This window comes from Pristiophorus japonicus, chromosome 15 (assembly GCF_044704955.1).
Source record: "Pristiophorus japonicus isolate sPriJap1 chromosome 15, sPriJap1.hap1, whole genome shotgun sequence".
Taxonomy (NCBI): domain Eukaryota; kingdom Metazoa; phylum Chordata; class Chondrichthyes; family Pristiophoridae; genus Pristiophorus; species Pristiophorus japonicus.
This window is the reverse complement of record NC_091991.1, coordinates 10,209,963-10,228,145: the sequence shown is the minus strand read 5'-3', so window position 1 is coordinate 10,228,145 and position 18,183 is coordinate 10,209,963. Positions and strand designations below refer to the sequence as shown.

The window sequence follows — 18,183 nt, the reverse complement described above, 5'->3', positions numbered from 1 at the left end:
CTAGCTCTGTCAAGCCCGTGAGGTGGCTGGTGTGCAACGGCCATCCCACATTAAAAAAATCCACGCACAGGCATCTTCCACCCTTCAGGATGTAGTTCAGGCTTTTCATGCGAAACACCTATGAACTCATTTTTTTTTTTGCCGTGGAAGCAAGTCATCCTCGTTTCGATGATGATGATGACGATTAGTTAACCCTTTCAGCCCCAGTATCATTCTGTTGAATCAGGAATAGGCCATTCAGCCCCTTGAGCCTGTCCAACATTCAGTTATATCATGGCTGACCTGACAGCAGCACCTGACAGGTAACAGGTTTGATTGAACTGTTTTTGAAAAACAGGCCTGCTATAGAACTTCTGATGCCCAATACCATCATGTTTGTCTCCCTCTAGAGCCATTAATTAAATGTTCTCATCCTCTTCAATGTCAGAGTTCAACATGCCCTTAAGTGTAAGATTAATCATTAATCTCTCACTTAGACGAAACAGAGCTCACCCCAATTAACAGAAACCCCTATTTATCTAAAATATAGAAATGAACACCATCATACCTCCTGCTACTACCATTTATATATCCTACCCCCTTGTAATTATTGTTCAATCTTTTAACACAATGTCCACTAATTAGCCTTAGCTCCCTAACCTTCCGATTATTAATCTCTACAATTACAGCCGTACCTCTGATTATTACTTACCCGTACCCTACCTCCTCCGCCCTCAGTCGTTAATCTTTATACCCGTGTTGGTTATGAAACGATTTCTAGTAAAAGCTGCTCTTTACTACGACACTATAATTACTCTGTTTTGTCTAAAGTTACTACACTGTATTAATCTATGATACTATTATTACTTTGCACCGTTTTCCAAGATTACTCTATTCCTCCTATTTCTTTTCACCTTGACAAAATCACTTGCAGACCCTTGGATTCAGCAAAGTGAAAATAAATGATCACTCGATGACAGCAAATATCTCCATTTTAAAAGCACGCCTCTAGAAACCAATCACATCCTTTGCTTAATTTTAGGGGCACGGTAGAATAGTGGTTATGTTACTGGACTAGTGATCCAAAGGCCTGGACTAATGATCTGGAGAAGTTCAAATCCCACCATGGCAGCTGGGGAATTTAAATTCAGTTTTTAAAATAAATCTGGAATATAAAGATACTAATGGTGACCATGAAACTACTGGATTGTCGTAAAAGCCCATCTGGTTCACTAATATCCTTACCTGGTCTGTATAGAATCATAGAATGGGTACAGAACAGGTGGCCTTTCAGCCCATGCCAGCTCTCTGCAAGAGCACTTCAGCTGGTCCAATTCCACTGCTCTTTCTTCATAGCCCTGCAAATGATTTTCCTTCAGGTACTTATAAATTCCCTTTTGAAAACTACGATCGAGTCTGCCTCCACCACCCTCTCAGGCAGTGCATTCCAGATCCTAACCACTCACTGCGTAAAAAAGTTTTTCTTCATGTCGTCTTTGGTTCTTCTGACAATCGCCTTAAATCTGCATCCTCTGGTTCTCGACCCTTCCGCCATTGGGAAAAGTTTCTCTTGATCTACTGTATCTAGACCCCTCATGATTTTGAATACCTTTATCAAATCTCCTCTCAATCTTCTCTGCTCTTATATGTGACTCCAGACCAACAGCAATGTGGTTGACTCTTAACTGTCCTCTGAAATAAGAAACTGATGACAAAAAAATTGCAGAGCTACGGGGAAAAGGCAGGGGAGTGGGACTAGCTGAGAGTCAGCACGGGCCGAATGACCTTCTGCCGTGCGGTAACCATTCTGATTCTAAACAGAAAGCCACGCTGTACCAAACCGCTACAAAGGAGCACCTTCACCACACTGACTGCAGCGGTTTAAGGCGGCAGCTCACCATCACCTTCTCAAGGGCAATTAGGGATGGCCAATAAATGGCAGCCTTGGGAGCGATGACCGAATAAAAAAGCACAGTAACGTTGCACGTGATTTATACTACCCAAGCCAGAATAGTTTTGCATCAACACCAAACCTGCAGTGGGAGTTCTCTTCAAGTCCTGGAGGTTGGTTAGCCATATTTAAAAAGGACCAAATTTTTGATAAGCCGTTTAAATAGCAAATTTACTTACGGAAAATTATGCAAATATATGAAACCTCCAGGTTTAAGAATAGTGGACAGCTAATGGAAAAGGCATGAAGGCAAAATGAAATTCAAGATACAAAATCCACCACAGACACACAAACAGCATCCTAAATTGCAAATATATAATATATATAGATATATATTTTGACATTTAGAATGCACACTGAAATATAAACACATTTTGTTACAACAAAAATCCCTTTTTCAATTAACATAATAAGAGCAGGCGGCCATTTGGCCCCTCAAGCTTGCTCCGCCATTCAATGAGATCATGGCTGAACTTTTACCTCAATTCCACTTTCCTGCCCGATCCCCATATCATGATTGGTCTCAAACTCCTGAAATGATGTTTTTCCTGTGGGAGTTCTGCAGCAACCCTGACAGAAAGTTGCACTCCTGCATTAAAAACAATTTGGACCAATCTTCCATTCCATTCATTTAAATGGCCCCTTCCTGCCCCATGGAATGGAGCAATTATCCTTACAAGAGCAAGAATGGCGGCAGATTAGGAAAAGGAGAGGTGCAACGAGACCTGGGTGTCATGGTTCATCAGTCACTGAAAGTAGGCATGCAGGTACAGCAGGCGGTGAAGGTGGTCTCCCAAGCTAGGGGATTTGAGTATAGGAGCAGGGAGGTCTTACTGCAGTTGTACAGGGCCTTAGTGAGGCCTCACCTGGAATATTGTGTTCAGTTTTGGTCTCCTAATCTGAGGAAGGACATTCTTGCTATTGAGCGAGTGCAGCGAAGCTTCACCAGACTGATTCCAGGGATGGCTGGACTGTCATATGAGGAGAGACGGGATCAACTGGGCCTTTATTCACTGGAGTTTAGAAGGATGAGAGGGGATCTCATAGAAACATATAAGATTCTGACGGGGACTGGACAGGTTAGATGCAGGAAGAATGTTCCTGATGTTGAGGAAGTCCAGAACCAGGGGACATAGTCTTAGGATAAGGGGTAGGCCATTTAGGACTGAGATGAGGAGAAACTTCTTCACTCAGAGTTGTCAACCTGTGGAATTCCCTGCCAGAGTTGTTGATGTCAGTTCATTGGATATATTCAAGAGGGAGTTAAATATGGCCCTTATGGCTAAGGGGATCAAGGGGTATGGAGAGAAAGCAGGAAAGGGGTACTGAGGGAATGATCAGCCATGATCTTATTGAATGGCGGTGTAGACTCGAAGGGCCGAATGGCCTACTCCTGCACCTATTTTCTATGTTTCTATTTGCCAGCAAAGGCCTGCATCTGGTAAGTGGCAAAAGGAAAACTGTGTACAGTCGGACCGTCCAAGAGGCTGACTTGTTCACTTATGGTGATAATTTTGGTAGCGCCACGAGAAGTGTATGATTAACCATCTTCTGCCCAACAATCTTGGCTCCATTTTGTTTGAAATCAAATTAATTTAGTGACGTCAAAGTTAGAAGAGTGCCGAGGGAACAAATGTCAAGTTGACAAGTACAATACCCATGTCATTTATTTCAGGAGAGGTGAATTACAGTGCAGATGTTAATGTCTCAGTTCTACACTTTGATGGGCCAACAACCTCAATATACACCTTATTCAAGCAGTTTAAAAGTATTACATTGTACTTACAGCACAGAAACAGGTCATTCAGCCCAACAGGTCCAAACCAGTGTTTATGTTCCACACGGGCCTCCTTGCACCCCTCTTCATCTCACCCCATCAACATATCCTTCTCTTCACTTTCCCCCTCACGTGTTTATCCAGCTCCCCCTTAAATGCATCGATACTATTCGCCTCAACCACTCCGTGCGTCATCGAGTGCCACATTCTCACCACTCTCTGGGTGAAGAAGTTTCTCCTGAATTCCCTATTGGATTTATTAGTGACCATCTTATATGGATAGCCCCGAGTTTATGACCTCCCTGCAAGTGGAAACAACTTTTCTATGTCTACCCTAGAGCCCTTTCATAATTTAAAAACCTCTATCAAATTACTCCCCAGTCTTCTCGTTTCTAGAGAGGAGCCCCAGCCTGTTCAATCTTTCCCCGATGGGTATAACCTCTCCGTTCTGGTATATCTTTTTCGCACCTTCTCTAGTGCCTCTACATCTTTTTTATAATATGGAAACCAGAATTGTCTATAGTACAAATTTACCATAACTTCTGCTTTTCAATTCTGTCCCTCCAGAAATGAACCCCAGTGCATTGTTTTTTTTTTTAAAATGGCCTTATTAACCTGCGTCACTACTTTGTGATTTGTGTATCTGTCTCCCCAGATCCCTCTGCTCCTCCATCCCATTTACACATTTGTTCCAAGCAATGTGTGGCCTCCTTCTTCCTCCTACCAAAATGTAACAGCTCACACTTTCTGTATTTAACTTAATTTGCCAATTACACTCCTGTAAGTTTATTAATTTTTCCTGTATTTTGTCACTTTCCTGCTCTGTACTAACTACACCCCCCAATTTGGTGTCACCTACAAATTTAAAATTATACTTCTGATTCCCAAGTCCAAATAATTTCTGTAAATTGTGAACATGTTTCCAGCACTGATCCTTGTGGAGCGCCATTTGCCTATCTAAGTACCTTGAACCCCGACTCTTTTCTGGTTTGTAGCCAGCTAGCTATCCATTCTGCTACTTGTCCCGACTTCACATGTTCTGACCGTAGTCATTTGTCTACTATATGGTACTTTATCAGAGAAAAAACAAGTGAAAATATACTTACAAAATATTTCCTGTTTTATTAAAATAGTTTGTGATTGGAACAAGCAGGAGAGTGGGATTCAACTAGGTGCATCATGGATATACACCCTACAAATACAGATGAAATCTTTTAGAATGGCTTTTTCCTCAAAATGGAGCTTCCATCAGACAGGATTTCTCCTAGATTAAACAGTGCTTTCACATAACTACTGGTAAAAGTAAACATAGCCTACAGTTGGATTAATGAACTATTAATGTAAAATCATCTCAATGCTTGGCTGCCCAATTCAACTTCTTTTTAAAGTAATGGCATCAAATGCTCAATTTATTTTAGAAAAACGCAACCTTGCTACACCTCCTCCTACTTGAACAGATCAGTCACCTTTAAACAAGCACTGCACCGTCAGGCTGTACTGGTTATTCTGGTTTTCTTGGTCCTTCGCAGTAGATGGGTCAACCCCTCTTTGGAGACTTACCGAGGGCAGCAGTGCTGGCACAACTATATTATAAATAATAGCAATGTGAAAGAAGAGGATTAGTGTAAAAAAAGCCAACTACCTCCTTACACCCTTCATTTAAACTTTGTAACCCAAATCCAAGTATAATTACTGTTGCGTGCTGCTCTCCTAAAGGCAGGAGTTTTTCCTTCAGTTTCACTGCAGACTCAACTGAAAGTGAGCAACCCTTGTAACTACTGATAGACAGAACGATGGTTTGCAGGAAATTATGCCGGGTGTTAATTACAACTTAGCTCTACAGGAGTGAACTAAAACCTTGGAGGAAAAGGGCAACGCCTATACGACATGCAGAAAAACAAGAGAACCTCTCGTGTGAACAGATTTAATGGAACCACTGCCAGTGGGGCAGCAGAAGTAGAGCATACAAGTCAGATTCCAAAATAGAAAAAGAATCCCATCACAGCTCAATGTATAATTCTCCAGTAACTAAGGTTAGAAGAGAGTGGAAGCCATCAATTCAGGGTTCATTTTTTTTTTGCAATGAGGGATCCAATTATGACATTTGTTGGCACCGCAAAGTGCCGCCGAGCTTTGGTAATTGCATTCCAAATCGATCTGCAGGTCACTAGATGGATTGCTTTGCAGTCATCAGAATGTCTCTCACAGGGAAGAAAGTGGTTAAGACTAAACCCCTGCTCGCAGCAGGAAACAGTCATAGCAACGTGAACGGAGATTATCCCACTGGAAGATGTGCGTACTATGGGCTAGCAGCAGTGATGTTTTAAAAAAAAAACTGGTCTAGTTATAGATTTCCGGAGGAGTGTTGTGTTGCAACAACTTGCATTTATATAGTGCCTTTAACGTAGTAAAACGTCTCAAGGCACTTCACAGGAGCGTTAATAAAATTTGACACCGAGCCACATGAGATAGTAGGACAGATGAGGTAGGTTTTAAGGAGCTTCTTAAAGAGGGAAAGGAGGAGAGAGCGAGAGGTTTAGGGAGAGAATTCCATTGCTTCGAGCCCAGGTAGCTGAAGGCACGGCCGCCAATGGTGGAGTGATTAAAATTGGGGATGCACAAGTGCAAGAATTGTCGGACCGCAGAAATTTCGGGGGGTTGTGGGGCTGGAGGAGATTACAGAGATAGGGAGGGAAGAGGCCATGGAGGGATTTGAAAACAAGGATGAGAATTTTAAACCTGAGCTGCTTCTGGATGGTTATGGCAGAACATGCTCACATTTGAGCTACCAACACTACATTTACTTTTATGGTATCAAGATACATTAAGTAAACATATTACTCAACTCAAGTGTGCCTTTTGCTTCATTTTCAGTGTGCAAACACTAGACAGATACCTTCTCATTTTGCATCAGTGTAGCACACATTTTTACACAAGTGGAAGTTTTATTGCCAGAATATCCAAACAGCGTTAATATATTTATTCAATGATAATTCTAATCAAAATTCTTAATTGTGCAAAAACAGTAAGCTTTCTTCACAGTTTCCCCATTTACACAGCAACATTTTCATTTTTAAAAAAGACCAGTTAAATAGAAATCAGTAACACACAACATGCTCTTCATAAAAAGCAAAAAAAAGGCTTGCTCTACCAACAGCTGTGCTAAGTTCTGGCCAAAGCTGCATGATTACAGCCGGACTAATCTGATCAGACGGCAAGGCTCGCTGCGTTATGATTGGCTCAAAGGATGTCAAATAAACAGATCAATCAGAAGAGTACCCACAACTGCCGCACAGTCCTTCTCCATGTTTTCAGTTAAAGCCCATGAAAAGACACCATTGCTAAAAATAAACTTGTGACTAGTCTAAAGTGCCAGACTAGGGATCTTTTACTGCTGTTAAACGATATATTGGTGCGTGTCAATTTTGAGTATCTACCAAAAAGAACAGTGGCATCCTGCCAAAATACTGGTTGAAGATGAGAAAAGCTATCCCTGGTATGCAGAGTACGCTGACACAGTGGCGAAAGACAGCTATTTGCATTTAATGTTTCTAATTTATACACTAATCTCTTGTTGCCAAAGCTTTATTTTTAAACCAAAGACCAAAAAGGTTTAAAAAAATTGTACATTTACCTACATTTCAACGGAGAGACGTCTCTGCTACTTAAAAGTATAAAAACCATTTGTCCTTCAAAAATGGATCACCTTAAACATACTAGGCATGCAATAAATTTATTTTTACCCAATTCATAAAGTTGTGACCGCTCCTTTGAAATAAATATCTACCACTGTGGCCTGCATTGACCAAGACAGGCACTTCGGTATATATCTGCAATGTAGGAGGAAGCAGTGATCGAAGTGAAAGGCGAGGTTAGATTCAAACACTTATACTTGAGAGTAGTATGTTCTTACTTTTAAAATACACCTACTGACATATTCCAAGTACAATACAAGGGGCAGGAGCATCCAGTCACTTTACAGCAGGTCAGGGCTGCCCCATTCACAGGGCCCAGGTGCAGCACTATTAGCTCTGTTTTCATTACCAGTTTGGTAAGAGTTCAAATACCATAAAAGGCCCTATAAGCACAAGTGCTGTCTTGCACATCTGTAGGATGTGATCATGAAATATATTGTTCTCCACCTTTCCTGGAGTGCATATCGCAAATGCTGCGGCAGCATCAACAACACCAGCACCCCATCCGATCCAGGGCTCTTCTTGTAGCCTTTGCAGTTCATGTAAAGCTATGCCACAATCATCTTATTTTACAATATATCGCAGGGAGAAAAGTCTTCTTTTATTGTGCAGGAGTTCAAATACATTCATTTCCCACCACCTCTTGCCCCCCCACCCCACCACAACAGCACAGCACGATTTCCATGAAGTATGTCAGTATATTTTGCATGGAATGGTAGCTGATTTAGAGACAAGTCCCACCAGTTTCCTTTGTAAGCTCAGATTCTCGTCATTGTATCCTGCTCACGTGCTCTTGTAATTTACCTGGCTGCTTCCAATACCTTTTGGTACAGGTTAAAATGTCAATGGTCTAACGCTGATAAATCCAGACAGCTGACATCAAACAAGAGCCAATCACTGCCGTTCTGCAGACATCTTCATTTGCTGGAGTTATACATTTCAGGTACATAGCATGGCGCTGACCCAAGAATTCCATTCCTTTGGTACAATCATAGACTCTTGTTCACTTCCTTCCTTCATTCAATTCCTCACCATTTTTATTCTGTGGCTAATTATAGCCAAACATTTTCTTGCTCTTGCTGGTCAGATGTCTGAATTCAACATCAAGAACTGAAGTAGATGCTGTTATTTTTTCTTACACACTGCTTCGATCAGGAGCAACATTCATGTATACCCGTCTTCTTGGGAAAATCTTTCGCTTTAGTGCAATCAACTGAAAGAAAAACAGAAATAGATGACCACTGCATCAAACAATCTTGTATCATGAAATGGATTCCTTTTTGTGTGGTAATATACTGATTTATATACATTGGTTTTCACAGCACACAAAGTACCGGCTTTGAATGGGCTGATCAGAATGGTGATGGACAAGTATCATCAGCTTCTGGGCAAAGACAACAGAACATGACCAACGGTGCAAGTTTTGCAGTATATTGCAGTCTGATTAGTGAAGCATAGCTACAACAGAAATGTAATCTCTAGACGGGCACTTCGCAAAATATTACCAAGATCCATCATATATCCTTACATCATTGATTTAGTCTCATTTGAAAAGAAAGTCTACAGTCCAAACCTTTCTAAGCTTAGTGTAAAGTACAGCACTGAATGGAAGACATTAATCGAATATGCCAGGAGTGCCCCAACTTTTTGCCTTTGTGGACCACTCCGGTGCACACCAGAGCCTCACAGGCCACACACAGATTAAACCCATGTTTCCATTAATATACTACAAGCTGTGGGTACCAATTGATCTTAAGCGTTCTCATTTTTCAAACCTCCAAGCCTATGAAATTCTAACAGCATAAGGGAGTGAGCTTGGCCTTCAAGTGCAAGCCTCAGGTTGGACACCACGGATATGCTGCAATTAATGTGAGAACGTGTGTTAATAAAATCAAATGGTCCAAAAACTCAGTCAAATTTTGTGCATGACACTAGACAGGACAGCAACGATGACCAGCATTAAATGTACTAGGTGCTGTCAGGTACCGACAACTATATTCCTATTTTTATTTCAAGTAAGGAAATAAAATACACCCGATACACTGCGATGCAATCATTTGATAAAGTGCCACATAAAAGGCTTGCCAGCAAAGTTGAAGCCCATGGAAAAGGGACAGTGGCAGCATGGATACGAAATTGGTTAAGTGACAGGAAACAGTAGTGATGAATGGTAGTTTTTTTGGAGGAGGGTATACAGTGGTGTTTCCCAGGGTCAGTACTGGGACCACTGCTTTTCTTGATATATATTAATGACTTGGACTTGGGAGTACAGGGTACAATTTGAAAATTTTCAGATGACAAAATTTGGAAATATAGTGACCAGTGAGGAGGATAGTGATAGACTTCAAAAAGACAAACAGGCTGGTGAAATAGGCAGACACGTGGCAGATGAAATTTAATGCAGAAAAGTGCAGAGATACCTTTTGGTAGGAAGAATGAGGAGAGGCAATATAAAGGGTACAATCCTAAAAGGGGTGCATGAAGAGAGAGACCTGGGGGTATAAGTGCACAAATCATTGAAGGTGACAGGGCAGATTGAGAAAGCGATTAAAAAAAAGCATACGGGATCCTGGGCTTCATAAATAGAGGTAGAGAGTGCAAAAGCAAGGAAGTTATGATGAACCTTTATAAAACACTGGTTCGGCCTCAACTGGAGTATTGTGTCCAATTCTGGGCATCGCACTTTAGAAAGAATGTGAAGGCCTCAGAGTGTGCAGAAAAGATTTACGAGAATGGTTCCAGGATGAGGGACTTCAGTTACGTGGATCGACTAGAACAGCTGGGGTTGTTCTCCATAGAACAGAGAATGTTGAGAGGAAATTTGAGAGGTGTTCAAAATCATGAGGGATCTAGACAGATTAGATAGAGAAAAACTGTTGCCAGTGGCGGAAGGGTCGAGAACCAGAGGATACAGATTTAAGGGAATTAAAAGAACCAAAGGCGACATGAGGAAAAACTTTTTTTACGCAGCGAGTGGTTATGATCGAGAATGCACTGCTTGAAAGAGTGGTGGAGACAGATTCAATCGTGGCTGAAGGAAAAAAATTTGCAGGGCTACGGTGAAAGGGCGAGGGAGTGGGACAAGCTGAGGTGCTCTTGCAGAGAGCCGGCACGGGCTCAATGGGCCAAATGGCCTCCTTATGTGCTGTAACTATTCTATGATTCTAATTCTGAACATGTTTAAATGCCAAAAACTGATGGCATCATGGTATATTTTTCTATAATAAAATCAGTAATCCAATTTTAATTTGGGTTCCCATATAGAGAACAACCGAACAGAGAATTAGAAACATAGAAAATAGGTGCGGGAGTAGGCCATTCGGCTCTTCGAGCCTGCACCACCATTCAATATGATCATGGCTGATCATGCAACTTCAGTATCCCATTCCTGCTTTCTCTCCATACCCCTTGATCCCTTTAGCCATAAGGGTCACATCTAACGCCCTTTTGAATATATCTAACGAACTGGCCTCAACAACGTTCCGTGGTAGAGAATTCCACAGGTTCACAATTCTGAGTGAAGAAGTTTCTCATCTCGGTCCTAAATGGCTTACCACTTATCCTTAGACTGTGACCTCTGGTTCTGGACTTTCCCAACATCAGGAACATTCTTCCTGCATCTAACCTGTCCAATCCCATAAGAATTTTATATGTTTCTATGAGGTCCCCTCTCATTCTTCGAAATTCCAATGAATATAAGCCTAGTCGATCCAGTCTTTCTTCATGTCAGTCCTGCCATCCCGGAAATCAGTCTGGTGAACCTTCGCCGCACTCCCTCAATAGCAAGAATGTCCTTCCTCAGATTAGGAGACCAAAACTGAACACAATATTCAAGTTGTAGCCTCACCAAGGCCCTGTACAACTGCAGTAAGACCTCCCTGCTCCTATACTCAAATCCTCTCGCTATGAAGGCCAACATGCCATTTGCCTTCTTCACCGCCTGCTGTATCTGCATGCCAAACTTCAATGACTGATGTACCATGACACCCAGGTCTCGCTGCACCTCCCCTTTTCCTAATCTGTCACCAGTCAGATAATATTCTGCCTTCCTGTTTTTGCCACCAAAGTGGATAACCACACATTTATCCACATTATACTGCATCTGCCGTGCATTTGCCCACTCAACTAACCTGTCCAAGTCACCCTGCAGCCTCTTAGCATCCTTCTCAGAGCTCACACTGCCACCCAACTTAGTGTCATCTGCAATCTTGGAGACATTACTTTCAATGCCTTCGTCCAAATCACTAATGTATATTGTAAATAGCTGGGGTCCCAGCACTGAACCTTGCGGTACCCCACTAATTAGCAAATAATAACTAACCGATCTCCCGTAGCGTTTCGCATGGATAGCCAACAACCTGTCCAGCATTCAGGTCAAGCAAGGTTAGAGGCTGAGGGTCAGGGGGAGGGCAGTATAATAGAGGGAGGAGGCAGGCAGGAGTGGGGCAGGGGAGGAGAGCGAGAGGAGAGGAGATGGGGAAAAGAGGGGAGTGGGCAAGCATTCCAATCAGGGATTAAACAACTGAGTTGGGGGTGATGAAGAGGATTGACGGGAAACAGTCTTCACAGGGATTGGGCTCACACAACATATCAACTGGGAGGCCAAAATAACTGTTGGAGTGGGGTCCATTGGGAGGGGTGGTTAGAGACCACATTTTCAGGTATCATTACAATTCCCTCAGTTACATACAGGCCTGCGAGAGCAGTCTGAAACGTTTTGTTCTGGTGAATAAAGGATGCAAGTGGCCTCCAAAAGGCCTAAGGGTTGCGATAGGATGGGGGCGCCACATAAATACAGAAGCAGGACACGCCTATGCTAGGCAACAATGCTGGGATCTGAGGACTGGATAGAAAAACTGGTTGAGGGGCTGAAAAGTTTTCCCATCAGGATAGGTTTGTCCAGATTATCAACAGTAAAATTGACAATTATTAGATTACCCACGATGGTCAGTGGCGAAGCAAAGGCGCTCGGTGCTGGCTCCGATGAAAGCTGCCCAGAGATCTCGCGCTCAGTGGCGAGAAGTTTGGCTTTTGCGACATTCATTTGATTTCAGTGCTCTGTAGCGGGAATCTCTAGTGTAATGCTGCTGTGACATCAACAAGCTGACTAAGCAGCCAATCTCATTGCAGAATTCTCAGGGAACCAGGAAAATAAGTTGCTTTTATCCGGATTTAAAAAAAAATCCAGAGAGCAAACCAAAGTTTGGGGCTCTCATATGGGGAAAAGGTGGAACCTGAACTATCATGACCAAATTTAAAAAAAATTTTTTTTTTTTTTAAAAAGTTGATCAAAAATTGTAAATTTTACTTTGAGAAATTTGCCACTCTACAATATAAAAATTAATTTTTCAGAGCCAGACGGTTGTTTAGCAGTCAACATGCTGTTAAAACCCCAGTCACACCTAATCCAACAGGCCTAACCTTTAATGGAATATTTAACAGCAATATTACAGCGGAAAAGCCCAACTGTGTCAGTTTCACTGATATCCCTTATTACACTGATTGCAGCCAGTGTCAGAGCAGTGAATGACTGACCGCAAATTCAGGATTTCCGCGTTTAGATGTGCTTGCACCTGAAGTTGCGGTCAGTTTCAAAGGGGTAATAATGGCGAATGCTGTTAGTTTACAGTTATTACCCACTCCAAATTCCGGGCCAATGTTTCCAATTCCAGAGGCTGACATGATCTCTTATTCAGGACGAGGTTTGAATCAGGATAATACTGCAGAGCCATCCAGTGACCAGGGTGTGGAACTGCATGCAGACTGTGACCACCACACAGTATTAGCAATTCTTTTAGCAGCTAACATTTACATCATTTGAAAAACATCTATTAGCTGTCTCAAGTCCAGTGGAAATAGTCCCAGTATCTACAGTGAAGGGGCTACAAGACGATCATTTTTAATGAAAATTCAAGATTTACGCACCTGTTCAGCAAAGAAAGAAGAAATTGTGAAAATAATCAGAGTCACTAGTACACAATGTGTCCAGAACTTCAACTTGTCTCTGTAAGCTCTCCTGTAAGGAAAAGATTCAATTCAATTGGAGCAATCTAGTGCATGTTTTAACACAATTAGTAGGCTATGCGGCTAACTGGTGCGTGAAACCGTAGTCCACAGCAGCTGGAAACTTGAGCTGGACCCCCAATGCCACAGAGGGAATGAGTACCTCTGCAGGGAGGGATTGAGCAGTGTCCAGGTCTGCTCATATAGGGTGGAGTGCAAGTATGGGGGCGGGCGGGGGGAATCAAAAAAAGACTTAGTGGGGTCGTTTGTTCCACGGCTCCTCTCAGCAATTTGCAGGCGGCCATAAAACAGGCGGATCTACCCGACTGCAGATTGTGCAGAGCCCAGGAAAACCACAGAGGGAAAAATGAGTTCACAAACAATCAACATAGATTTTTGTCCATCAAAAATGTAAAGTTTTATCATAAAATCAGCTGAAGTGGAGTAATTTTGATCAGTTTAGAAAGTTCCTTTTCAGTGTTATTGTTTGATCCATTCCAGTGAACAGAAACATAGAACTGACAACAATAATCCTCAAATTTCCTGGAGCGGACTATGTTTATCATCTTGAAGGTGACTTCAAACTTTGCATTATAAGCATTTTGTAATGTGCTCTCTAGAGCTCAGCAAATAGTCGTTGATACAGGTACACAAGTCTTTCCGTGTTTTTCTAGCATTCAATTCATTTATTGTTCTATAACCAAAACAAGGCAATTAATATTTGCTTTAATATTTAGAGGGGCTCCAATTCCAATGTGACCCCTCTCGTTGTGAGAGAAGCATCTCTGCTGCCTTCCATCTCCCCAATGGGAAGGCATCTTTGGACGGGGTTGGGGGAAGGAAGATGGAAAGGAAAGAGAAACTACAGCCGCAAACAACAATCTGCTTGCCTCAGTGGGTACCATTCTTGTCTGCGTCACTGTTGGTTCAACCCCCTCTCCAGGACTCGAGTAAAAAATCCAGACTGATAGTTTAGTGCTACACTAAAACAATGCTGCATTGTCGGACTGAAAAATCATCTATCCAGCAAGAAACTTTTTAGGTCAAAACCTAGGGAAAAGGATTGCTTATCTTTAGAGCTCAATGAAAAGCAGAAAATAAATTATACACCATATAAGCACTTGGGAGTGACAGCCCGACTTATCAATGCTACCATACGCTGACTGATTCCACAGTTGACACTGAAATACAGCGCACTTGCACGTCATTGCTAGACAAGACTGCATCTAATTTCAATGCATTAGCAAGAGTTGCAGTAGAAAATCTGGTATGTTGACACATATCCAAGGTAGCTAACGTGTACTGCCATATTATTTATTATGACAGAAGTGAAACAGCAGTTCCAATTTAGATGCTGCAGGATTCTCAAGCTCTAATGAATCGGATTTTCCTGCTTGATTTCAAAGCACACATTGCATTTTCTGATCAATTTTTCCCCCCATTAAAAAGGTCAAAAATTCAGTCACGGCTATATTTTCTGAACCATCCTTGAAATTTCTGGCTGTAATGCAACCTGTTGGTATTTAGGTGGGAGAGAACACATGTCTTAACCATGCTGGAAGTCGACTAAAGAAGAATATTACAGATCCTACATTTGGAGCCAATCAAGAACATTTACACATTAGTTCAAATATTTTATTTTGGTGTCATTTAATACAAAAATATACACAATATAGCAAAATTAAGATTTTACATCAAAAGGCAAATATATAACTATTTAAAATACCAAGTATATAAAATAAGAGCTCAAGTACCACAAAACTTTCTTCACCTCCAAGCAAAATTTAGTTCAATTAGTGTTCTCCGCAGTGATTATGACAGGTAAGCTTTGAATATCCAGATCCTTCTCCCCTCCCAAGCTGTTCTGGCACAGTATTGAAACTGCTACAGATGTATCATGTTATCTTTTAGTCCCAAAACTCACTCTTCTTTTCATTAGCCAAGTTTGAATAGTGCAAAGTTTTAACACTTTCTTGGGTCATAGTACAGTATAAATTACATGCTACTTGCAGATGCTAATGTTAAGGATTTGTGTGTTCCCCGGTCCGCTACAGCACAGCCAAATGCAGAGTAAAGCTCCCTGTACCTAGCCCCAACAACAGACCTCAAGCTCAACTTCCAGGTCAGCACCCACCCACTGCACAAGTGTAACATTTTTCCAAATTAGCTACCCTGTAGCCCTGACCAAGGCCAAAGTTTTAGTGTGAGATGAGGAGCAGTTCTGCAGATCCTGGCTCACACATCCTTTATAACCAGCAATGGAGTCTTTCGTCCCATCTGTCTGGGCTGGATTTGAACCATGGTTCCAGAGGTAAAAGGCCAATATTTCACCCACTGCACCCAGTTTGAGAATTTTATTAAAAAAGCAGCTCTATAAATTTCAGCAGCACTACACATGCACAGGGCTCGAGATCTTTCCTTAGCAAGACATTTATGCCAAGTAGGATAGGTAGGTCAGGGGCACATAGGCCATTGGATGGGCATGAGATTTGGGCAATATGCATTCCATAGAGGTGTTTACATGGGAAGTAGAGTGCTGGGATGTCAGCACATCGGCATGGGAGGTGACGAGAATAAAAGGGGGAAAACAAGGGCACTCCTCAATGATTAAAATAATTCAAACATTTGGTTGGAATAACTGCACCTCTTAAAATGAAAGGTGATCCATTCCATTTAAAAATGAGGAACATACTAAGCAATTTTAGTAGCCACAATCTGTATTCAACACAGAAAGCCTGCTAAAGTAGAATTCACTAATTGTCTCCAGATTGCATCAAACGCAAAGAAAAATTGTGTCCAAACGTAAACAAATTTACAGATTATATTACAAGTGTCAAATTTATTAACGATGTTCCCTTTAAGCTGTGTGGCTGGTTCACTGGTTTTAAGCAGGATACCCGCTCATGCGCAGTATTTTGAATGGGTTGCATAGCCCCTTAAAGGACCCGTGGACCCCCTCAAAAAATTAAAGGGACCATTGCTAACAAGTGGTTTGAGTTATAAAACAGTTCATTTACGAACTCCACTTTCCCAGGTTCAGGGTACCATCTGTTTGTAAATGATGTCAAAGAGCAATCTGATTTCCACAGGTCACACATCAGTGCTCCCACCCAACAATTTCGCTCGAGTCACCAGCTTCATTCCTTCTGTTTTTAATTGAAAAAATTGCACTCAGTTTTGGCCCAGTCTACGAATATTTACCAGAGCTTGTGTAGGTCCCTCATGCAGCACTCATTAAGAGCATGTTCACTGGGATTTTATTCACTTTGGAATTTTAGAAATAAACTGCCACTGAATTACAACTTGGCTGATTTTTTTTTTTTAAAACATAAAGGACCAATTGTTCATTCAACAGGCCCATGGGATTTCTGAGCGAAGTAGGAAAGAGAGAACATCTATTCAGGTAGGATACCTTGTCCTTTTATGTGGAATGGCTTCTAATTCTCCATCCTTTGCTGGGAAACCCTTCCCCAGTTGAGATTAGGAGCACATCATCAGGGAAAGTGACAGATCATATCTTGAATCTACTACTGCACCAAATCACCTTTTCTGGTGATTTCTGGGGCCTTATTTGAAATGTGTGTATCCATTTCTTAGTCAAGGGTTAGTGGCCAAATGCATTCTTAATTATTCGTGTTAACAGGATTATATTTATTTGCTTTGAAGTGATGACAGTTGGAATTATAAATCTCCTGTGCTATAAAAAGGTAGTATGTTTTGACTCTAATAAATCACCCGTGTCATATTAATAAAGCACAAGGTATTTAAGAATTTAAATTACTACTTAATGAGCTTTAACATGATATTACTCTGTGGAGTTGTATATAAATAGCTGTTGTTTAATTGACTGCAATTAGGACTGATAAATGGCAAGTGTAAAGCTGACAGCTATTCGTGGTAACACAAGATGGCTCGAACTTACAGGGGTAGACCATGAACAGTTTCCATTGGTCACTTGATGGGTTCGGAATTATTTTTTTTAAACCAACACACGGGAACGTTTGGAATGGGCTACCGGAAACAAAATAGCTTTTAAAAAGAGAAATGGATAACTATTTGAGAAACAAAAATGTAAAAGGATATGGGACAACATGGGAATAGGACCAAGTGCATAGCTCTTTCAGAGAACCGGGACAAGTGGATGGGCCAAAGCATCCTTTTTCAGGGCTACAAGGCTCAAAGGCTGTTAAAATTGTGTGTTTCTTTTTAAAATTCAGTTCTGGGATGTGGGCGTCACTGGAAAGGCCAGCATTTATTGCCCATCCCAAATTGCCTTCGAGAATATGGTGGTGAGCTGCCTTCTTGAACCACTGCAGTCCATGTGGTGAAGGTGCTCCCACAGTGTTGTTAGGGAGGGAGTTCCAGGATTTTGACCCAGCGACGATGAAGGAACGGCCGATATATTTTCAAATCAAGATGGTGTGTGACTTGGAGGGAAACTTGCAGGTGATGGTGTTGCCATGCACCTGCTGCCCTTGTCCTTCTAGGTGGTAGAGGTCGCGGGTTTGGGAGGTGTTGCCAAAGAAGCCTTGGCGAGTTGCTGTAGTGCATCTTGTAGATGGTACACACTGCAGCCATGGTACGTCGGTGTGGAGGGAGTGAATGTTTAAGGTGGTGGATGAGGTGCAATCAAGCGAGCTGCTTTGTCCTGGATGGTGTCAAGCTTGTTGTTGGAGCTGCACGAATCCAGGCAAGTGGAGAGTATTCCACCTCAGTCCTGACTTGTAGATGGTGGAAAGGCTTTGGGGAGTCAGGAGGTGAGACACTCGCCGCAGAAT

At 41.9% G+C, this 18,183-nt stretch overlaps 1 protein-coding gene across 1 annotated transcript in view; it reads right to left on the bottom strand.

Annotated features, from left to right (window-relative positions):
• Nucleotides 1-6,632: 6,632 nt before the first annotated feature.
• gnptab (N-acetylglucosamine-1-phosphate transferase subunits alpha and beta) overlaps nt 6,633-18,183 on the bottom strand; it is a 93,229-nt gene continuing 81,678 nt past the window's right edge. The window contains exons 21-22 of the mRNA XM_070900125.1: nt 13,328-13,418; nt 6,633-8,615 (exon numbers count right to left, since the gene is read on the bottom strand). Of these exons, the coding sequence (XP_070756226.1) occupies nt 8,538-8,615; nt 13,328-13,418 (169 nt within the window). The 3' untranslated portion in view covers nt 6,633-8,537. The remainder of the gene's footprint in view (nt 8,616-13,327; nt 13,419-18,183) is intronic.